At 40.5% G+C, this 24,476-nt stretch overlaps 2 protein-coding genes across 2 annotated transcripts; one reads left to right on the forward strand and one right to left on the reverse strand.

The window, feature by feature from the left end:
- The first annotated feature begins 1,172 nt into the window (after positions 1-1,172).
- On the forward strand, positions 1,173-6,261 carry LOC124268171 (type-2 ice-structuring protein-like). Its single transcript, XM_046703195.1, has 3 exons — positions 1,173-1,344; positions 4,062-4,256; positions 6,047-6,261. The coding sequence occupies exons 1-3, from the start codon at positions 1,173-1,175 to the stop codon at positions 6,259-6,261; spliced, it is 582 nt and encodes a 193-aa protein (XP_046559151.1).
- A 7,413-nt stretch (positions 6,262-13,674) lies between these two features.
- On the reverse strand, positions 13,675-23,446 carry LOC124268173 (polypeptide N-acetylgalactosaminyltransferase 5-like). Its single transcript, XM_046703196.1, has 3 exons — positions 23,295-23,446; positions 22,287-22,379; positions 13,675-14,587 (listed from the first exon to the last, which is right to left on the reverse strand). The coding sequence occupies exons 1-3, from the start codon at positions 23,444-23,446 to the stop codon at positions 13,675-13,677; spliced, it is 1,158 nt and encodes a 385-aa protein (XP_046559152.1).
- Between the last annotated feature and the right edge of the window lie 1,030 nt (positions 23,447-24,476).

Raw genomic sequence — 24,476 nt, forward strand, 5'->3', positions numbered from 1 at the left:
TATTTTATGCAGTTTTATGTTATGCACAGTTTCTTTTTTCCGTTAGTATATATGTACATTTTCAAAAGGTCACGGATGGGATGCCTGGAAAATTTGACTCAATGTTGAGATGAAACCTACCACTAGAAGTTAATGTCCCCCGAAAGGTCACCTGAAAAAGTCTTGTGTCAAGGTTGCTGTGGAAAAGGTAGGATGTTATGGAAACCCCAGATAAAAAAACACCGAAATTGTCTGCCACGGAAATTCATCGTCTCAAAATTCTCGATTAAGATTTGTTGGTTAGAAGCAGACAACGTTTATTCTCTCAATAGTGCCACTGATATTAATCACAAATTCTGCGAGGTGTAAAATTAAGATGAGAGAATGTTCATACTTACAGATTTATAGCTGTATAGATTTTGCAGTGAATTCTCTGGTCGGATAAATAGGTTGTTAAGGACAACACCGTCACATCAAGGCATTACAGCATAAACGATACACAATACAGGATCGTTTAGAATTTCAATGGTGAAATATTATTTACTTTTCAATTCAGCAAAATGTTCTTTAGTTGTGTTCACCATTTCAATTATTAACTGCGTATTTTAAAATATTCTCAGACATTTGTACAACAAATTGTTCACATCGCTACACGGCGTCTGAAAGAAAGTGAAATTATGGACATGTGTTTTATCAAAAGTATTCTTAGTGGTTAAAGTGCTCGCTCGTCACGCCAGCAGACCGGGTTCGATAAAGAATTGAATTGAATTTATTCCCCACATGGTTACAGTGATATCATCAGAGTACATGCTCGTCACGTCAAATTTCGGATCGCAGTTTAATCAACCACACGATTCCGATGGAGAGCCAAATATGTTTATAAATGGCACAAACACATATTTTACCAGAAAGGGGTCTAGTATCCTTGATGAACGGGATTTTACAATGTAAAAGTTCTAGAGTATCGCTTGACCTTGACCCAGAGAGTTCATTACACATTGCACATTCCAAAACTGACATTTGCAACAGTGGAGAACTCAAATCTCAAGTTCCTTTTTAATTATTAATATAACTCGTTCAGAATTTCTTAAGCACAGTGACAAGTTGCAGCAATGTGTGCCGGTTGTGTTATTGGGGTGTTCGCCATGGAAATTCTGTTTTCTGATCACATTTTATTGGGAATTATTCCGGAGATGAATCTTGTAACTGAGATAGCCTGTGCCAAGCTGTGTGTAGATCGCCCCTCCTGTAGGTCTCTGTTCTACGAGGACGGGAAGTGCTTCCTGACAGATGCCAATATAACAGACAGAGCTCAGTTGGCACCTCGAGACAACGTGAAGCATTATGGAAAAGTATCTGTCACCAGTAAGGTCACTTTTCCGCAGTCCTAATCCTTGATTTTCCTTTTTTGCTTTTGTTTTATTGTTGTTGCTGCAGATCAGACAATCCAGCGATCATGAGCATTGATCTGCGCAGTTGGGGTATGACGGTATAGTGAAAGGAAGATGTAGCAGCAACACTATAGAGAGGCTATATATTTACTATATTGATAAAAATGTGAACGATATAATTTCTTGTGTCCTTTAAAGTTTTTGAATTTCTTACATATGTCTCAACTGCAGCTAGCAGTGAATCTGACCATTTACATATTGATCCGACCCTTCAAGATCCACGTCAGATTTGGTCTTCAGCAACACAATGCTTGTGGTAAGAGGCGACTAACGGGATCGGGTGGTCAGGCTCGCTGACATGGTTGACACATATCATCGTATCCCAGCTGCGTAGATCGATGCTCATGATGTAGATCACTGGTTTGCCTGGTCCAGACTCTATTATGTACACACCGGCTCCACATAACCGTAATATTTCTGGGTGCGGCGTTAAACAGCTAAGAAGTAAACAAACCATCTAGATTCGAGGCAAGATCCAGTCTCAATTGGAGTGTACCTGGAAATAAAGATACGAAATTTAATATTAACTAGCGGATGACGGTACCGACAGGTATTTCAAAGTGACAAAACCCTTTCCACAGGTAAATGCACACCTACAAATGTATCTTATCTAAATCAAGATTTAATGTACATCAGCCTTTTAAAAACATAATGCGAATAGCTCGTGGATGTCGCGCTTGTTACTTCTTGTGCGGAGATATTCTTCAAACTGAGTAAACAATTATGGACTGCGTGTTAATAATTACACTCGGCGTCATTAATGGTGGGTTAAGCTATTGGTAAAACTACTTCTTAAAAGTTGTAAAATCTTCGGTTTGGTTTGAAATATATACAACTGAGTGTTTTACAAAGTTTCTAAACAGGATGGAAAAATATTATCAGGCCGTTGTAATGTCAATATTGCGTCATTTAACGTCCGATATATTCTGTTACAAATGGTATATTTTTAAGTCAAATTGTCAATATAGAAATTCACCTGCCTCTTAATGTCAATGATTCGATCGTGCAAGTCGCTCTAAGTGGAGGACAATACACATACATTGACCCTTTTTTACTTTCGTTCACTGTTCAGGAACCTGTTTGAAATCGCAGCTTAAAATTATACCTTTTTCTACACTTGCTGAAAGGGGTCAGGCTATAGGCCTTTTAAAACCTGGTCAAACTCAGCGGCAGGTTGCTGTCCGCTTTAATGTGAGTCAGAGTGCTATTGGTAGACTGTGCCAGAGATTTCAAGCCAGTGGGTCCGTGGAATATGCATGTCCACCAGGTCGCCCCAGAGTCACAACAGTCCGAGATGATAGACACATGATTAACACTGCGTCACGTAAGGGATTCCTCAACGCAGCAGGGTGTTCGATCATGGTTTGGGGAGGAATAACTCCTACTGGACGTACTCCACTGCTCGCGGTCGACGTAATCTTACCGGACAGCGTTATCTTGACGAGATTTTGGCCTTTCCTGCAAGTTATGCATGGCTTTTATGGTCGACCCTCTCTACTGCAAGACGACAACGCTAGGCCTCACACGGCCAGGATTGTCACGGAATGCCTTAGGCAGCAGGGTGTAGAGAGGATGGAGTAGCCAGCACGCTCGCCAGACCTCAACCCAATTAAGCATGCCTGGGATGAACTCGGTCGACGTGTCAACCAGCACCAGTGGCCAGGACTCCGCAGAGCTCTAGTAGAGCAATGGAATGCGATTCAGCAAGTTTTCCTAATGAACTTGATAAGGAGCATGAGGAGAATGTGCACCTGTGTCTTGGACGCGCGAGAAGGGCACACAACATATTGAATGACCGAGTACTTCATGTTTGTCATTTTCATTTTGGGGGTTGTTTCCTCGTGCTGTTTGAACTTTTTGTCTGTATGTCACGATGTGTCACGTTTGCCAACACATTCAACATTATGATGACACTCTTAGTTCTAGCAATTCTGAGAAATTTGTCTTTACATGTGCTTTGTATCACTTGACTCTTTATTTATGACGCCGAGTATATAACCGTTGTGTTGCTACCTCTGCATTAATGGTTTTATCGAAATTTCTCGTTGCTTCCATTTTCATCTCGTTATTTCAATTATTATTTTCTTGCTTCAAATATTTTCTCGGTATTCTAGTTCCTCCGAACAGGGCAATAGATGACAGCTGCAAACAGTGTTGGACAATAGATGACACCTGCAAACAGTGTTGGACAATAGATGACAGCTGCCAACAGTGTTGGACAATAGATGACACCTGCAAACAGTGTTGGACAATATATGACAGCTGCAAACAGTGTTGGACAATAGATGACACCTGCAAACAGCCACCTACTCCGTTTTTGCCCTTTAGCACCTCTTTTGGGCAACTGATATTCGTTGAAACAAAAGTAATTCTTAGTTTAGCAAAGGATATTGCAATGCTGAATTTCGAAAAATATGACATCAATAAAGATATTTTCACGAAATGGTGAGCGAATCCTGCTCCATCGGCGACATCCGTTGCATGCAAAGCCAAGTCAATATCTCGTTTGACACGCCCACCTTGAAAACATTTGGTACAAGTCAGATGTTGAACTGCATTAGATATCATATTACAAAATTTTATTTAAATAAACCCCCCAAACATTTTTAAATATTTGATATTGGCCTTCAGGGATTGCTGCGGAGGGGTGCAGTGTGAGAGGATTTGTCTACCATCCCCGGGGGAACATTTGCTACCGGAACAGAACGACTACCCGACACACGTGGCACATGGCGAGTAAGGTATGCAAGGCAGATGGAGGGGCCCTGATGAAGGTAGACACGGAAGAAAAACACAAGTTCATGGTCACCTACGGAGAATCTACCCGTACGTTAACGTTATCTCTCATGGCCAGGGCCCCGGTCCACAAAGCTATCTTAGCTCCAAGGCGATGGTAACTACCATGCTTTAACATAGTCTGACGATCATCGTAGCACTAAGATCGCTTTGAGGAACAGGTACCTGGTTGTGTCAGGCCTTACGGGGCGGTGGGGTAGGTTAATGGTTAAAGCGTACAATGTGTGATATTGCTGGAATAATGCTAAAAGCGGCGTGAAGCTAAACTAAGTCAGTCAGTCAGTCAGTAATTCCTATTACAATTTCTCGCGTTCTTTGGACTTGTGGCAGCGACTAATTAATGGGATTGATCAATTAACATTTGATATGACGAGGCGGTGCGTTTTAGGTTTGAGTCGGCGGTGTTGGAAGGAAAAAAGAAGTTTTTTTGGGTGGCGTCGGCAATAAGATTAGCGGTGGGGTAGATTAATGGTTAAAGCGTACAATGTGTGAAGTCCATTTCTGGTGTCCCCGCCGTGATATTGCTGGAATAATGCTAAAAGCGGCGTGAAGCTAAACTCACTCACTCAGGCTCGCGTCTTCGTGCATGCACGTGTTTCGTCACATACGTGTTGACGAAGGGTGGGTGAGTCAGCTAACACATTGTTCCCATGTGGGGTATCTAAACCCGGGTCTTCAGCCTGAGGAGCGGTCGCTTTACCCGTTACCCTACCCTTCCGCCCCTGTCACCACTTACTAATATTCCAGTTATATGACGGCGGGGGACACCAGAAATGGGCTTAACGCATTGTACCCGTGTGGGGAATCGAACCCGGATCTTCAACGTGACTGGCAAACGCTTTAAACACCAGAGATGCCTCGGCAATATTTTATAGCAACAATGCAGAATGTCCAAAATCCTATATTTTACGCCGCATCAAGCAGTATTTCTGGAATATCACGTTGTGAGTGGGAGAGTTTAGTTTTACACCGCAGTCAGCAATATTCCTGCTATATGGCGACATAATCGAGCCTGGACCAGACAATCCAGTGACCAACAGCACGAGCATCGATCTACGCAATTCGGACGTGTGTCAGATTGGGACATATTTTCATAAATGTCATTGGAACCATACACTTTTAACAATACTATCATAAATAGCCAGTAAAAATATTCAGAATGTCGCACGCACGCACGCGGTCACTTCCCGAAACCTTGTACCGAATTTATAAACTTCGTTGCAGACTGTACACTTTCAGGTAACGAATCTCCCTTTTCATAATTGTATGAAATTTGTTAACACATTTAATGAATTGATGGGTTTCGGTAAAAATATATATGAACAACTATCAATGTGTAGAAAACGTGTAGAAAGCGGAAACCCGAACAGAATTGTCACAGAAAATTGTAAGAACAATTACAGGTTTGAAATTGTTTATAATTACTCATCAAGCTCTATGTTCCCTTTCAAAACTTGTCCACCCTAAGTAGCGTCGTTTATACAGAGGAACATGCACAATAACGCTCATGTTATCCTTGGTCTCCAAGCTTTTCGATATCAGTACATTGCTTCCTTTCACTTTAAACCCGTGAAGATCCGGGTTAGAATTAATCTTTCGCAACCCATGCTTGCCGCAAAATGTGACTAACGGGATCAGGTGGTCAGACTTTTTGATTTGGTTGACACATGTCATCTGAGCCCAATTGTATAGATCGATTCTCATGATGTTGATCACTGGATTGTCTGGTCCAGACTCGTTTATTTACAGACCGCCGCCATATAGCTGGAATATTGGTGAGTGCGGCGTTAAAATACCAACTAACCACACGTCTTTTCCAGAGCTTTCACTGTGGATCGGGGGCAAGGGGAAGGTCAACTGGATCTGGTTTGACGGAACACCCATTGTCAAGTTCTACTGGCAGCAAAGCGGGAAGGATGGATGGCCTGCCAACTGTTGTTTGTCCTACCGCTGGAGTGACGGACAGTACAGATGGGATGATGCCAACTGCAATAGTCCACGAGGGTTCTTTTGTGAAGTTCCTGTTAAACGCTAGAACTGCATCCGGCCCATCGAATCTTTCACTGGATTGCCCTTAACATTTGTTTTCTAAAATGAATTTCGTGTGGAGTAAATTACAGTTATTAAGAACTCCAAGGGATATAGAGAATCTCCCCAGAGTGTCTTTTGATATCAAATATATCACTACAAGTTCATAAAGTTTACTTTTGTCAGCGAGTGTTCATGTATTTGATATCAGAAGACACGAGGGTAGGATTCTATTTATCATCAAAAATCACTCTTGGAATTACAGTTCGTTGTACTCGCAATTGCGATTGATACGCAATGACACTCATTGCGACTAAAATAGCCAAGGGTATTTGAAAATTGAATATACGAATAAGATATACAAAGTATCCCAAACGCAAAACACCAAATCGTTTTTACGTCAGTTTGGTATACATGTTGTTTACTGAAGCTCTTTTTGCCTAATTTGAACAAGGGCTGTGGGGTAGCTTAGTAGTTAAAGCGTTCGCCCCTCACGCCGAACACCCGAGTTCTATTCCCCACATGGGTAAAATGTGTGAAGCCTATTTCCGGTATCCCTCGCCGTGATATTGCTGAAATATTGCTAAAAGCGGCGTAAAACTAAACTCACACGGTATTTTGAACATCTCTGTTCTATTAACTTCAATCGACTAATTAAATCCTTGTAGTTATGTAGTGAGTAAGTGAGTTAATATTGAGCTCATATATGCAACATTTTAGCCAGACAGAGCAAATTATATATTAAAATGAATAAACTTAGAATGTAAAAACCTGTTGTTAAAAGACAGTAAAATAACTACAATATCACAGAACGTAACTTCAAACTATGCTATAATAAAAATATATTACTATAGACAACAATACAATATACAAACAGGGTACAGATCACCAGCAACCGAAGGTAGATCACCATACTAGGGACCATGGGGACAGTGCCTTTGTTACCTGCATGGACCTTAGCTGCATCAATCCTCATAGTAGACTCAAAGGTTATTTGACCAAAATCGATTTTTATAAACAGGTGTCAGTGATGAACACAACACGTTCATACAAGCACAAACTTTATATTTGGTCGCCTTTACGTAACACGGGACACATTTAACTTCAACTATAAAAGATAATTAAAAGAAACTTGTCAAATGAAACAGCCCATTTTCAGAAGCAGCATCTTCACTATGGCTTGGAGCAGAAACAGCACAGGGTGCACACTCCATGTCTAGACCTGGGTGGTATTGTACAAAACAACCTCAGTGCTCAGGCTACCTTAATTCTATGTTAAGGTATGGAAGTTACGGTAACCTTAGCGCTAAGATCGCTTTGCGCAACGGCACGCTGTTCATGGAGTCTTTTGTATGCGGAACAAGCAGAATTTCGAAACTACTCCATTCTAATTGTCTACCATATATGTGATGTAGTTTCTTCTTGAACGATGTTGTAATTGTATTTCATTGTTTCTGTCAACGATAATTTGTTGTTTCAATGAATTACTTGTTAAATGTAAGCATTGTGTAGTTATTATTTATTGATGGTTTTGGAGTTAATGTCGTCTGAAGTATTATAGAACTGTTAATGACGAATGGTTTGGTTTGGTTATTAACACCACACTCAGCAATATTCCATCTATATGGCGGCGGTCTGTAAATGCTTCAGTCTGGACCAGACAATCCAGTGATCAACAGCGTACGCATCGATCTACGCAATTGGTATACGATTAGATGTGTCAATCAAGTCAGCAAGCCTGACCCGCCGATCCCGTTAGTCGCCTCTTACGACAAGCATGGGTTGCTGAAGATCAATTCTAACCCGGATCTTCACGGGTCTGAACTGTTAAAGGCTGATCCAGCATACTATCGAATATTGTGGAGGGTAAGTGGACAAACCCAAGTCCCTATACTCCCTTATTACATGAAGTGAGTGAGATTAGTTTTACGCTGCACTCAGCAATATTCCAGCTCTATGTCGGCGGTCTGTAAATAATCGAGTCTGGACCAGACAATCCAGTGATCAATAGCATGAGCAACGGCCTGCACAATTGGGAACCGATGACATGTGTCAACTAAGCCAGCGAGCCTGACCACCCGATCCCGTTAGTCGCCGCTTACGACAAGCATGGGTTTCTGAAGATTCATTCTAACCCGGACCTTCACGGGTTATTACATCAAGACCAGCGGTGTTGTGCAGACATGGATTGCTTATTCCTGTTCTCCATCCCAGGACCAACACCTGCTGTAGTTGGTGAATGTTATAATTATGATCATTGATTTAACAGCCATTCCAACTGTTTATCTTGAATTCCAAGTGCAGTTGTACTTTTACTGAATAGTAATCTATAATTAATGTCACGCTTCTACTGTCATTGTAATTGTTCTGCCGTGAATTGTATTGATTTTTAAAGTTAATTATTTGAGTAATAAATTTGTTAATTGTGTCACATGTTTGTTTTTGTTGTTGATGTCAACCTACATTCTTTGCGTCCAGATTTCTCAGTTAACAATGTTTCCGTCTGAGTGGTGGGCAATTGTTCTGCGCTTGTTTTCGACGCCATTGTTACATCTCTATTATTCAAAGTGAGTTGCTCTTTAATGTCTGCCATCTGTTCAAGAACATACTCGACAGCTTGTTTCATTACAATGTTAGATACTTGCATATGCTCATTGTGTTCTTTCAACGAGGTAATTTCGCTTTTCAGAGTGCTATATCTGAAGACATGACAATGGAGTATATGGCTACACAGTATCCACAATTGATATTAAGGTCACCTCACTCAAGACAGCAGTGACGCTAAGTGATGTCAAACTCGAGTTTGATATAACAATCCAAACACCTCCCTTGGCTAAAAATAGATTTGGGATATTCCAGCTGTGAACTCCGCACTGCTGAAATTGAGACTTGAAATATTTGAACTGTGATATTTTAAAGATGTTGAAATGTTATTGACTGTTGAAAGATATCTAAGAGGTTGTGATAATAAACAAGTTTAATTTTAAAAAAACTGTGGGGAATCGACCCCGGGTATTCAGCATGACGAGCGGAGGCTTAACCCCTTGTCGCCTTTAACACGGGGAACTGCAAGGCGTGGGAATGAGTGATTGACTGAGCGAATCTAGTTTTACGCCGTTTTAGCAACATTCCAGCAATATTACGGTTTGGGCTTCACGGCTTAGATATGACAAAACAGTTGGCGCAAGAATGTTGTCCCATTAGTACTTTCCAGTGTCTCGTACATGGATAACTTGTAATGGTCACTGCCATCATGGCCTCAAAAATGTCATTTTGCCTTAAATTGAAGCTGACATATTAATAACTGTTTTACGAATACCTGTTATCACTACTATTTCGCATCGATTCTTAAACAAGTGTCGTTGTATAGTCGGAAAAATTGTTCATGGATGTGGAAAGAGAATTGTCGTCTTTATTTAGAACATGTGGTCTCCGAGCATGCAGATTCGTTGTATGCAGTGATTTTAATAATGGAATCGTGGAAAGAAACAAATGTCTCTTTGGACGTTTCAGTCAGATGACTTAAAGCCTTGTTTCAGAACGATTGATTTAAGACTTTTTGATCTAAGGGGTGCAGATCACTGACATTTATGCACTGACAAGGTCGAGTATTCTGTTTCGACGTGGAAGAACCTCACATCACCCCTGTAGAAAAGATGTTTGACCTCTGCACAACATTCAAGGCTGCAGAAAAGCTCTGAAAATGTTGTATGGTAGATGGGGGCGTTTCCGTCACATGACATGCGTGGTGGGCGAGCTGTCTATGGCGCCAGGCTAGTGATCAAGCGAGTTTAAGGTGCCCGGATCGAGGCGGGTGTACAATCCTTGGAGTCAACTTTGTGTGCGGATTCTTTCAGTCTTGTCACAACCCCTAGTGTACATTACACCCTTTACACTTTAAAGAACCCACGAATCTGTTAGTAAATGACCAAGTGGTGGCCACATGAATATGTGCAAACACCCAGTTGCGGATACAGCAACGTGCAATAAAATTTGGACAAAGTACTGTGACTATGTGTCCCAGTCCACCCAGCTGTGAATGGGTACCTCGTAAGGATGGGAAAGCCACATTTACTTGGTGCGCCTAGTGGCTGCACGAGTTGTATGATCCCCAGGGAGTTGAGATTGATAATACGATGTGCCGTTGGGATTGACATCCAATGATCGAGGTAAAAACAAAGCGCTTTGATCATATGCATGTAGATGTGATGAATTATAGCGCTATATAAATACCCATAAAATAATAATTTGTGACGGCTGCCAGCTCTAGAGCAGCATACCCTCAACTTTTCATGAATACCTACTCGATCACTATTTGATAGTGATTCAAAGAGTATGCGCAAATTGACAAAGAAAAACAGGGCGAAGCTTAATTGCCTGAATTGTTGCTTCAAAAAAACAACGACAACAAAAAGTACTAAATTGAATTCAAGGGCTTTAATTAATCCCCATAATAAACATCGCAATGGCGTCATAAGTGAAAGACACAAGTGAAAGAAACATCTGTTGTATATTCCAATATAGTAGAAGATATTGTTGCATTGTAATATCAATATCTCTTTAATAACAGCCGTTGAATAGATTTTGCCAGATTGTGCTACAGTGGAGTAGAAATGCCGACATATACCTCTTCACAAAGAACCATTGATTTTGCAAACAAACTTCTATTGTAACAAAATTCTAATTGGTCACAGCTGACATTTCTCCAGGACAGCAATGTTTGTGGCTGCTGTGACAACTATATTTATCTAATGTGGTTGTATTCTAAACATTTGAGACAAAACATGTATTTCCAGTTGATTAATATATCTGGGTAACTCTTTTCGATTTGACAGTGTTAAACTATGAGGGGTTAAAAACGCCAAGATATCTGCGTTGAAAACTGGGAATGTTTATCTGCCTTCAAGAATTCGCTCTGGAGTCAGATCAGGTGACTCGTACCAGTGCTCGTTCTGATGATCGTAATAAACAGGCATCTACACGTACCACGTCGTTGTCATCGCGCCACAGCACGGCGTCATTGTTACTAAAGTACTGTCGGAAATAGAAAAAAACAACTGTTTTTAGGCTGTTACTCTGTATCCCTACAATTTACACAATTGCAAATAGCATATGTCGAAATAACTCACATCGGCCTAACTGGGCGTTCAGTAGGATGCTTAATAGGATGTGCTTAATAGAAGCATGCTTACTCGTAAAACCGGGCAAATCTTAGAATAAATACCAATAGCTGCTGAAAACAATAGATCAGACTATAGATAGCAATTAGGTCTCTCAGCCAGGTATGACAACGGACCGTTGACTCACCTGGCATGAAATGCATGTGCTACATACAGGCACAAGGGGCCATCTCAAAGATATTTTTGCTTTTTCATGCGTGTTGAATATGTCTGATCTATTGATTAACATCTTGCGCGTCCTTCTTTCATAAAGTTTACATGAAAGAGTATGATACCCATAGAAAATCTTAAATCGGCCATCGTATTAAATGTCTAAATATATAGGTGGCATGACCACCCGAGGCTCGAAAGGACTGGATAGTATTTGTAAACTGTTATGACATGCCGTTTACTTCCTCAGTTTAATTCCCCTAAAGGATTTTATTATATGACGGGTAGATTTCCGCCCTTCTGATTGGCCCATTTAATCACATGACAGCTGTGACGCTAAGTGATGTCAACCTCGACATTGATATAACAATCCAAACATCTCCCGTGGCTAAAAATAGATTTGGGATATTCCAGCTGTGAACTCCGCACTGCTGAAATTGAGACTTGAAATATTTGAACTGTGATATTTTAAAGATGTTGAAATGTTATTGACTGTTGAAAGATATCTAAAAGTTTGTGATAACAAACAAGTTGAATTTTTTTTAAAATGCTTTCATTTATTAATACTGCCTCTGAAAGCTGTAAGCCTATTCCAGCTTATATTGAGTCTCTCTCCTATGTCACAGAAGAACAGGTATTCAGTATCTTTGTCACATAATAAATCAGTTATTGACTTCAGTTTGGTTGATCCAATGATTTATCGACCTTGGACATGTGATATTCACCTCGGTCGATAAATCATTGGATCAACCTCACTAGAAGTCAATAATTGTATAATCTTATTTCAGCTGATATCTCTATCCAGATATCTACCCAGCCCGACCCCAACCGCCATCTGCGACACCCGTCCTGGTGTTGCTTTTGAGACGACCCCTCTTACCTGTTTATTTTTCTAGTGACAATGAGACTCCATGGTTCTGCATCCTTAATAGTTTCAGTATTAAAGTTATCATTTTTACGTCAGCTATCTTTTATAATGAAGCTAAGTCTAATTTCAAAATGGGCATTTAAAAAGTATCCTTTGTAATACAATATCATCGCACACTAATTTGCATAAGGCCATGGTCTGTTCCAAATAAGTCGCATTGGACTTTCTGCACTAATATCTCCTCAGTAAAGTCCTTTTTTAACGTTTCCTATCTCCCTACCACTGAGACTGTAGTTAGGCCGAACTTAGTTTAACAGATATTCCACACTTGCACATATCAACTTAATAAATTGTTGATATAAATTTGGAAAAAAAAGAATTTCCGACAGTACTTTAGACCTGTCCACGGTGAGTGGGTGAGTGAGTTTAGTTTTACGCCGCTTTTAGCAATATTCAAACAATATCACGGCAGGGGACACCAGAAATGTACCTCACACGTTGTACCCATGTTGGGAGTCGAACCCAGGTCTTCAGCGTGACGAGCGAACGCTTAACCATTAGGCTACTCCACCGCCCCATGACCTCTCCACAACGCCATATTTCACTATCGCTACACTGACAATGTTCTACATTTCCATGCTTTCTGGTGTTCCCTCTTAAGTACATGAAATGTCCATAAGAAACATATCATATGTGCCCAATCCAACTTCTTACGTGTTTCAAAATAGAGATGAAGACATTTTGTTGTTGTATCGGCTGTTGTTGTGACGCTTGTTTCCGGCTGAGGATATCTGTTTGAGTTTAGGTTTACCGCTTCTGTGAAGGCTATTTCAACCTAGTTTTGTGGGGTTAGTGGATTTTGAGTCTGCCCGCTCTCTCATCCACGGCATTGGTAAATACAAGTTCAAATATATGTTTACCAATTCAAAGATGGACACATCTTTTTAATGAAATAGTTTTCCTTACGCTGCATTTTTTCAACTGTATTAATTTTAAAACAAGAAATATCTTGAATCTTATTTCCATCCCTGTTGCACACCTATAGACGAACGTTTTAGATGCTACTTGTCTTGGGATCCTTGAATTTATGTCCATGGACCCCCATTCTGCCCCTTCGGTATTCTGTGCCTTCGCCAGGATATTATATCTAATATTACGAGCGGTTTTTATCAATATCGAAAATCAATATCTTCAACTAGGTTTTTTAACCTGGCTTTTCAGTTCATGATTCCCATTCAAACCGTATCTGAAAGGACCATGACTGTTGCTCATTTGTAGACTCGCAGGATTCCATATGAATGGCGTCCTTTGACGTAACCAAACTTAAACAGTATGTTCCGCTAGGACTTCGGTACATCAGCTGATCGTGTTCTGTATATTCCCATTCACCAACAGATTCAGCCATATCCTCTTTGCAACACGGGATCATCACAAGGTTCATAGTTTGTGCATCTAAGCCAAAACACTGACCATTATTCCGGAGACTACCCCGTTTGTCTAGAGAAAAGATTGTTTTGAAAGTAATGCCGTATGACTCGCATACATCGTCAAAAGCAACAAAGGTATCATCCACGACGAGAAGACACTTGTCATCCTTCATGACTTCTCCCCACAATAGATCATCCCTTGATGGAACTTTCAGTTCAGGAAATACATGCTCGAGATACCATTTAAAGGTCTTGCTCCCCATTCGTTCCCTGAAATGCCTTCCCTCGTGAATCGATTCAACTTCTTGTGACGTCAAAGTAGGCAAGTGTCCATTATGAGAATTAGCTCTAGAATTTGCAATCACAAAGTCTGCGTACTCATCCATCCATATTTCAGCAATACGTAAAACATTCTTCGTAACTGCAATATCCTCTTTGTCTGTTTTAACATTCGGGTTATCTTTAAACACGTGGCCAACAATAGAACATGGGACTGTCTCAACTCGTCCTCCTGTCATCCAAACTTTCAACGCCAATTCCAGCTGCTCGCCTCCCCAGATGTTCAGTCCTTCATCAAAGCCTCTGATACTCATGAAGTAAGACCTTCGAACCACAATGGCCGATCCTTGTAATGCTGGTGATGGAAAGGCATCTGTTTGGCGATAGCCAGCTTGGTGGAGGTAGGGTGGGAACGGAAACCAATTCTGGCTGCAAAGATGGGAATCATATCTCATGAGTACTTTCACGTTGACATTGTCTGGAGTTGACGATGTTTAAATCCCATCAAAATATGTACACGATTGGAAGATATCATCATGTTCGCAACGAAGATAGGAGGTTCAAAGGTCGCATACAATGACATCTGGAGAGGAAAGTATTTACTCTAAACACATTTACAAATCCAAAATCATTTTGTGATCAAGTTTGTTACATTGAGCTTTTGGTCATTTATAACCATTCAGTAAAGAACTGAAGTCTTTGAAAATTGAAATGTTGCGTGTTTTGATTTAATGAGATTTTGATATTTTAAAAGCTGAATAGAAAATGATTCCAGGATATGTCAAAACATGATTTTAAAGTTTAGGAATTGTTCACACTTCAGATTATTTCTTCTTTGGATAGAAATATGAATGTTCATAACTGCGACTAAAAGTAACGGAGCAACTTCTAAGCAGATGTGGCTGCGATATGCATTTATAAGGTTATTACTCATCGCCTTTTTCAAACCTATTGTTTTTGTTTGGTATTTCCCACCAATACACGGTTGTCCTGGCGTTTTGCATCTCTAGTCTGCAAAGCATTTACACAGCCTGGACCATTCCTGCAGTAGTTGTGTCAAAGTTTGGGGCGGTATCAAACATGATCTTATTAATTATGTTTGGCAAATTAAGATCACAATGCAGCAGAGAGGGTTCGGGTGATCCTGGCACAGTCAGGCTGGTAAGGCTCATCATCAGCTCAGGACCCTTGTCCCCTCTACACGCAGCCCAGACAGCGAATGGGATTCTTCTTGTATTAAAACGAATATTTTGAAGAGGTTATATATCACCGCAACCTATTTACAGCTGAATAAAAAAGTCCGTTACATTCGTTAATAGCAGCTGTAAATTCGCAGCTGTAAATAGGTTGAGGGGATATGTTTTAACCTCTTCCAAAATATTTGTTTTTGTACGAGAAGTTGACCCTTGCATCTCCAACATAACTTCCATGCTCCCTTCTGATCTCTATGAATTATATCATTGGAAGAGCAGTACGATGACACGATGTTTGTCAAACACCCTGTGAATATGTTATATTGGTGTTTGGGGGATCAGTCGAGTCAACATTGAATTCCTTTGTGCATACGTTGCCAACAGCGATACCCTGAGCTCTACCTCATTACACATGTTGCACATGTAACGTTAGCATCTCTGCTTATTACACATGTTGCACATGTAACGTCAGCAACTCTACCTCATTACACATGTTGCACATGTACCGTCAGCAACTCTACCTCATTACACATGTTGCACATGTAACGTTAGCATCTCTGCTTATTACACATGTTGCACATGTAACGTCAGCAACTCTACCTCATTACACATGTTGCACATGTAACGTTAGCAACTCTACTTATTACACATGTCGCACATGTACCGTCAGCAACTCTACCTCATTACACATGTTGCACATGTACCGTCAGCAACTCTACCTCATTACACATGTTGCAATATGTAACGTTAGCAACTCTATTTCTATTACACATGTTGCACATGTAACGTTAGCATCTCTGCTTTTATTACACATGTTGCACATGTATCGTCAGCAACTCTCTAACTCATTACACATGTTGCACATGTAACGTCAGCAACTCTACCTCATTGCACATGTCGCACATCATACCGTCAGCAACTCTACTCTCTCATTACACATGTTGCACATGTACCGTCAGCAACTCTACCCCATTACACATGTTGCATATGTAACGTCAGCAACTCTGCTCTCATTACACATGTTGCACATGTAACATTAGCAACTCTACTCTCATTACACATGTTGCACATGTAGCGTCAGAAGCAACTCTCTACTCTCATTACACATGTTGCACATGTAACGTTAGCAACTCTATCTCATTACACATGTTGCACATGTACCGTCAGTAACTCTACTGCCCCATTACACATATGTTGTAATATGTAACGTCAGCAACTCTGCCCTCATTACACATGTTGCACATGTAACATTAGCAACTCTACTTCTCATTACACATGTTGCACATGTAGCGTCAGCAACTTCATACTCATTACACATGTTGCACATGTAACATTAGCAACTCTACCTCATTACACATGTTGCACATGTAACGTTAGCATCTCTGCTTATTACACATGTTGCACATGTAACGTCAGCAACTCTACCTCATTACACATGTTGCACATGTAACGTTAGCAACTCTACTTATTACACATGTCGCACATGTACCGTCAGCAACTCTACCTCATTACACATGTTGCACATGTACCGTCAGCAACTCTACCTCATTACACATGTTGCACATGTAACGTTAGCAACTCTACTTATTACACATGTTGCACATGTAACGTTAGCATCTCTGCTTATTACACATGTTGCACATGTATCGTCAGCAACTCTAACTCATTACACATGTTGCACATGTAACGTCAGCAACTCTACCTCATTGCACATGTCGCACATGTACCGTCAGCAACTCTACCTCATTACACATGTTGCACATGTACCGTCAGCAACTCTACCCCATTACACATGTTGCACATGTAACGTCAGCAACTCTGCCTCATTACACATGTTGCACATGTAACATTAGCAACTCTACCTCATTACACATGTTGCACATGTAGCGTCAGCAACTCTACCTCATTACACATGTTGCACATGTAACGTTAGCAACTCTACCTCATTACACATGTAACGTCAGCAACTCTACCTCATTACACATGTTGCACATATAACGTCAGAAACTCTACCTCATTACACATGTAACGTCAGAAACTCTACCTCATTACACATGTTGCACATGTAACGTCAGCAACTCTACCTCATTACACATGTTGCACATGTAACGTCAGCAACTCTACCTCATTACACATGTTGCACATGTAACGTTAGCAACTCTACCTCATTACACATGTTGCACATGTAACGTCAGCAACTCTACCTCATTACACATGTTGCACATGTACCGTCAGCAACTCTACCTCATTACACATGTTGCACATGTAACGTTAGCAACTCTACTTATTACACATGTCACACATGTACTCACCAGCAATCTCTCATTACTCATCATTACACACATGTTGCACATGTAATGTCAGCAACTCACCTCATTACACATGTTGCACATGTAATGTCAGCAACTCTACCTCATTACACATGTTGCACATGTAATGTCAGCAACTCTACCTCATTACACATGTTGCACATGTAACGTTAGCAACTCTACCTCATTACACATGTTGCACATGTAACGTCAGCAACTCTACCTCATTACACATGTTGCACATGTACCGTCAGCAACTCTACCTCATTACACATGTTGCACATGTAACGTTAGCAACTCTACTTATTACACATGTCACACATGTACCGTCAGCAACTCTACCTCATTACACATGTTGCACATGTAATGTCAGCAACTCTACCTCATTACACATGTTGCACATGTAATGTCAGCAACTCTACCTCATTACACATGTTGCACATGTAATGTCAGCAACTCTACCTCATTACACATGTTGCACATGTAATGTCACCAACTCTACCTCATTACACATGTTGCACATGTAATGTCAGCAACTCTATCTTCATTACACATGTTGCATATATGTAATGTCAGTAACTCTTTCCTCATTACACATGTTGCACATGTAATGTCAGCAACTCTACTCTTATTACACATGTTGCACATGTAACGTTAGCAACTCTTCCTCATTACACATGCTGTTGCACATGTAACGTCAGCAACTCTAATCTCATTACACATGTTGCAATATGTAACGTCAGCAACTCTCCGTTACACATGTTGCACATGTAACGTTAGCAACTCTACTTATTACACATGTCGCAATATGTACCGTCAGCAACTCTACTCATTACACATGTTGCACATGTAATGTCAGCAACTCTACCTTATTACACATGTTGCACATGTAATGTCAGCAACTCTACCTTATTATTACACATGTTGCAATAATGTAGCGTCAGCAACTCTACCTCTCGGCATTACACATGTTGTAACATGTAACGTCAGCAACTCTACGCTCATTACACATGTTGCACATGTAACGTTAGCAACTCTACCCTCATTACACATGTTGCAATAACATGTAAAGTCAGCAACTCTATTCCTCATTACATGCTTTAATGCGTTGCAATATGTAGCGTCAGCAACTCTAATCTCATTAAGCACATGTTGTACACATGTAACGTCAGCAACAACTCTATTCTCATTACACATGTTGCATACATGTAACGTCAGCAACTCTACCTTATTACACATGTTGCAACATGTAACGTTAGCAACTCTATACCTCATTACACATGTTGCATTAATATGTAACGTCAGCAACTCTACCTCATTACACATGTTGCACATGTAATGTCAGCAACTCTACCTTATTACACATGTTGCACATGTAACGTTAGCAACTCTACTTATTACACATGTCGCACATGTAACGTCAGCAACTCTACCTCATTACACATGTTGCACATGTAACGTTAGCAACTCTATTTCGTATTACACATGTTGCATATGTAACGTTAGCATCTCTTGCTTATTACACATGTTGCACATGTACCGTCAGCAACTCTAACTCATTACACATGTTGCACATGTAACGTCAGCAACTCTACCTCATTGCACATGTCGCACATGTAATGTCAGCAACTCTACCTCATTACACATGTTGCACATGTAACGTCAGCAACTCTACCTTATTGTACATGTTGCACATGTACCGTCAGCAACTCTACCCCATTACACATGTTGCACATGTAACGTCAGCAACTCTGACCTCATTACACATGTTGCACATGTAACATTAGCAACTCTACCTCATTACACATGTTGCACATGTAGCGTCAGCAACTCTACCTCATTACACATGTTGCACATGTAACGTTAGCAACTCTAATCCTCATTACATGTAACGTCAGAAACTCTACCTCATTACACATGTTGCATATATAACGTCAGAAACTCTACCTCATTACACATGTAACGTCATCAGAACTCTACACTCATTACACATGTTGCACATGTAACGTCAGCAACTCTACCTCATTACACATGTTGCATGTTGCATCATGTAACGTCAGCAACTCTCTATTTCATTACACATGTTGCACCATGTAACGTTAGCAACTCTACCTCATTACACATGTTGCACATGTAACGTCAGCAACTCTACCTCATTACACATGTTGCACATGTAATGTCAGCAACTCTACCTCATTACACATGTTGCACATGTAATGTCAGCAACTCTACCTTATTACACATGTTGCACATGTAACGTTAGCAACTCTTCCTCATTACACATGTTGCACATGTAACGTCAGCAACTCTACCTCATTACACATGTTGCACATGTAATGTCAGCAACTCTACCTCATTACACATGTTGCACATGTAACGTTAGCAACTCTACTTATTACACATGTCGCACATGTACCGTCAGCAACTCTACCTCATTACACATGTTGCACATGTAATGTCAGCAACTCTACCTTATTACACATGTTGCACATGTAATGTCAGCAACTCTACCTCATTACACATGTTGCACATGTAGCGTCAGCAACTCTACCTCATTACACATGTTGCACATGTAACGTCAGCAACTCTACCTCATTACACATGTTGCACATGTAACGTTAGCAACTCTACCTCATTACACATGTTGCACATGTAAAGTCAGCAACTCTACCTCATTACACATGTTGCACATGTAACGTCAGCAACTCTACCTCATTACACATGTTGCACATGTAACGTCAGCAACTCTACCTCATTACATTATGTTGCAATATGTAACGTTAAAGTAACTCTTACTCTCATTACACATGTTAAAATATGTAACGTCAGCAACTCTACTCATTACACATGTTGTAATATGTAATGTCAGTAACTGCCTTTATTACACATGTTGCAATATGTAACGTTAACCCAACTCTAATACTCTATTACACATGTCACACATGTACCGTCAGCAACTCTACCTCATTACACATGTTGCACATGTAATGTCAGCAACTCTACCTCATTACACATGTTGCACATGTAATGTCAGCAACTCTACCTCATTACACATGTTGCACATGTAACGTTAGCAACTCTACCTCATTACACATGTTGTACATGTAACGTCAGCAACTCTACTCATTACACATGTGTTGCACATGTACCAATAGCAACCTACTACTCATTTCACATGCACATGTAACGTTAGCAACTCTACTTATTACACATGTCACACATGTACCGTCAGCAACTCTACCTCATTACACATGTTGCACATGTAATGTCAGCAACTCTACCTCATTACACATGTTGCACATGTAATGTCAGCAACTCTACCTCATTACACATGTTGCACATGTAATGTCAGCAACTCTACCTCATTACACATGTTGCACATGTAATGTCAGCAACTCTACCTCATTACACATGTTGCACATGTAATGTCAGCAACTCTAATTCTCATTACACATGTTGCAACATGTAATGTCAGCAACTCTAATTTCATTACACATGTTGCACATGTAATGTCAAAGCAACTCTATTCTTTTATTACACATGTTGCACACATGTAACGCTTAGCAACTCTTCCTCATTACACATGTAACGTCAGCAACTCTAATTTCATTACACATGTTGCAACATGTAATGTCAGCAACTCTAATTCATTACACATGTTGCACATGTAACGTTAGGCAACTCTAATTTCTATTACTAATATGTCGCAACATGTACCGTCAGTAACTCTACTCATTACACATGTTGCACATGTAATGTCAGCAACTCTACCTTATTACACATGTTGCACATGTAATGTCAGCAACTCCACCTCATTACACATGTTGCACATGTAGCGTCAGCAACTCTACCTCATTACACATGTTGCACATGTAACGTCAGCCAACTCTACTCCTCATTACACATGTTGCAATACGTAACGTTAGCAACTCTACTCCTCCTCATTACACATGTTGCACATGTAAAGTCAGCAACTCTATTCCTCATTACACATGTTGCAACATGTAGCGTCAGCAACTCTACTCTCATTACACATATGTTGCACATGTAACGTCAGCAACTCTAATTCTCATTACATTATGTTGCACATGTAACGTCAGTAACTCTTATCTTATTTACACATGTTGCACATGTAACGTTATTAGCAACTCTATTCATTGCACATACAATGTTGCATGTAACGTCAGTAACTCTACTCTTTATTACACATGTTGCACATGTAATGTCAGCAACTCTACCTTATTACACATGTTGCATTATGTAACGTTAGCAACTCTAATTTATTACACATGTCGCACATGTAACGTCAGCAACTCTACCTCATTACACATGTTGCACATGTAATGTCAGCAACTCTACCTCATTACACATGTTGCACATGTAGCGTCAGCAACTCTACCTCATTACACATGTTGCACATGTAACGTCAGCAACTCTACCTCATTGCACATGTTGCACATGTAACGTCAGCAACTCTACCTCATTACACATGTTGCACATGTAACGTCAACAACTCTACTCATTACACATGTTGCAATATGTAGCGTCAGCAACTCTACTTATTACACATGTTGCACATGTAACGTCAGCAACTTATTCTTTTGGCTATTACTTAATCTATTTTACCTCATTTCCCAAGACATGCCAGGCCTGGTGTTATCTTGTTCCTTCTTGTAAGATTCCCCATTGACAACGGAATGGTTGGATGTTTTCGGATGTCTGAAAAAGCAAGTGAGGGCACAATGTGAAGAGTTGTAGACGTACACTATCACAACATGTTTTTTTAAAGGCATTTAGAAGTTTGACGAATATGACTACCTGCCTACATTATGGATTTCTTTTACACCACATGAGCTAATTCTTGCACAGTCATCAGGTGACCTTTGGTAAACTCCACAGGCATGGTTATGAAGCAGTTACTGGAGCGATTTCAATGGGGTTTCATGAGGGATTCACACTCCCAAAAATACATCATGGGGCACCTAACAATGCAAACCACAACATACTACATCAAACGAGAAGGCGGCTGGATGATTCCGTGACGTAACTTGACTCTCATCTACACATTTACGGCGGTGAAGCAGCCAAGTGAGTGCAGTGTTTGATCTTCCATTGCTTTTTAACTCCAACCCCCGTGATATTAATGGAATGCCGCCAGTTGGGTGGTAAAGAACCGACGCACTCACTGATCAACCCATCATCAGAACCAATGTTCCAACCAATCTTTTCAGCCACCCTGCTTTCGTCCCTTGGTGTACGTCACTCGTTATACCAATATTTGAACTATTGTTAAAAGGAAGTACTCCGAATATACTTCCTCATGATGCCAGAAAACTCTGGGTCAACCGTATATCAGCTGTATCAGTACTTGGAGGTCCTGGACATTTAGCATTTAGGTGACAATGACATACGTGGACACCTCAGGTTGTGAAAGATTGAAACGTTCCATAAAATACCAAGGTTCCTGATGTTGCCCTTTCTATAAGAATCAAGTTTCGTTATGTTTAAAATATCTTCCCGGGATGCACTGACGTATGCATATTTAATATGCCAGGAAGTGTGTCACAGCATTCTGTACTATCAGTATCAATTCAAAGTAAAGAAAGTAGAGAATTATTAGGATCCTGAACTTACCTGTATTCTATGTCAAGTATGTCGGGTTGAACTACACCCTGTGGCTGACTGACTATTCGTTCCAGAAGGGGCTCCAGCCATGCCACGCCCACTTCCATGTGTGCATCCAGGAACACAAGAACATCTCCTCTGGCCTTCCTGGCACCGTTCATTCTGGTCCTTATTAAACCATCTCTCTTTTTGTTTCTAAGTATCCTAATTCTTTTGTCCAGTATTTCAAAAATAACGATCTAAATCGGCTCCTGATAGATACGAAAAATGTGCTTCTGTCGTCTACCAATAAGATTTCTTTTAACAGGTGAGATGGTGTTCGGTGTAGTAGTGTATGCACATGACGTAGTAAGGGCGTCAATGCTTCGTTATAGAAGGGGATGATAACGGACACCGTCAATTGACCCGTGGAATGATATTATTTATGTCACGGCATTTAGGGTTGCGTTTGTCACCAGGTTTCTGTACAGTGGTAGCTTGTCACTTACCGGAAACATTGTAAATCCAAAAATATGTATCATTCGAAGGTAGTGTTTTTTAATGATTTTAAGCGAAGAAGATCGTTCAGTAGTGACAGGTTTTGTTTGAATGAAGGTTCGAACCAGATAGTGGCTGAACTGTTGTTTTCCAAGATTGATTCTGAAAAATCATCAATATGATATATACTAAAAGGCAAAAGAAACGGCGTCGTATTTTTTCAGATTGTGGATTTGGTATCAATGGTGTATTTTGATAAACTAGTTGTCACTTGATGACTGAAAACAGCATTTAAAAAACATGATTCGAACACTAGATGATAGGTTTGTACACCAACTTTTCGGATGGTTTCAAAACGTTTCACTGTTTTTCGACAAGGAACAGCTCAACCAAACGCAACATTGAAAGCACACTGTACGTGCATCTCGTGCGCATACAGGGTATTAATTCCCAGCTTGACTACCGATCCTTTAGTCGTTTCCTGACTACAGCAGCTATGCCGAGGTTAACAAGGGATCAACGACAACAGGCCATCGGACGTCTCCACGCAGGTCAACGTGCTACTGTCATCGCCAATGACTTCAATTGTTCTGTAAGAACAATTGAACATCTCCGTCATAGGTTCAACACCACCAACAGCACAGATAACCGTCCACGTAGTGGTCGTCCCCTGGTAACCACCCGTCGCCAGGAGAGACAGATCGTCCGCCACCA

Source organism: Haliotis rubra, unplaced genomic scaffold (assembly GCF_003918875.1).
Source record: "Haliotis rubra isolate DU_JTF1 unplaced genomic scaffold, ASM391887v1 Scf1368, whole genome shotgun sequence".
Taxonomy (NCBI): Eukaryota; Metazoa; Mollusca; class Gastropoda; order Lepetellida; family Haliotidae; genus Haliotis; species Haliotis rubra.

Excerpts from the sequence above, each read along its gene's own strand:
- LOC124268171 (XM_046703195.1), top strand. The coding sequence starts at position 1,173 with ATGAATCTTGTAACTGAGATAGCCTGTGCCAAGCTGTGTGTAGATCGC. Across the intron at positions 1,345-4,061 it reads TGGAAAAGTATCTGTCACCA|GGATTGCTGCGGAGGGGTGC; the intron begins GTAAGGTCACTT and ends ATTGGCCTTCAG. Across the intron at positions 4,257-6,046 it reads CACCTACGGAGAATCTACCC|AGCTTTCACTGTGGATCGGG; the intron begins GTACGTTAACGT and ends CGTCTTTTCCAG.
- LOC124268173 (XM_046703196.1), bottom strand. The coding sequence starts at position 23,446 with ATGAACGGTGCCAGGAAGGCCAGAGGAGATGTTCTTGTGTTCCTGGAT. Across the intron at positions 22,380-23,294 it reads ATACTTGACATAGAATACAG|ACATCCGAAAACATCCAACC; the intron begins GTAAGTTCAGGA and ends TTGCTTTTTCAG. Across the intron at positions 14,588-22,286 it reads GGCATGTCTTGGGAAATGAG|CCAGAATTGGTTTCCGTTCC; the intron begins GTAAAATAGATT and ends CCATCTTTGCAG.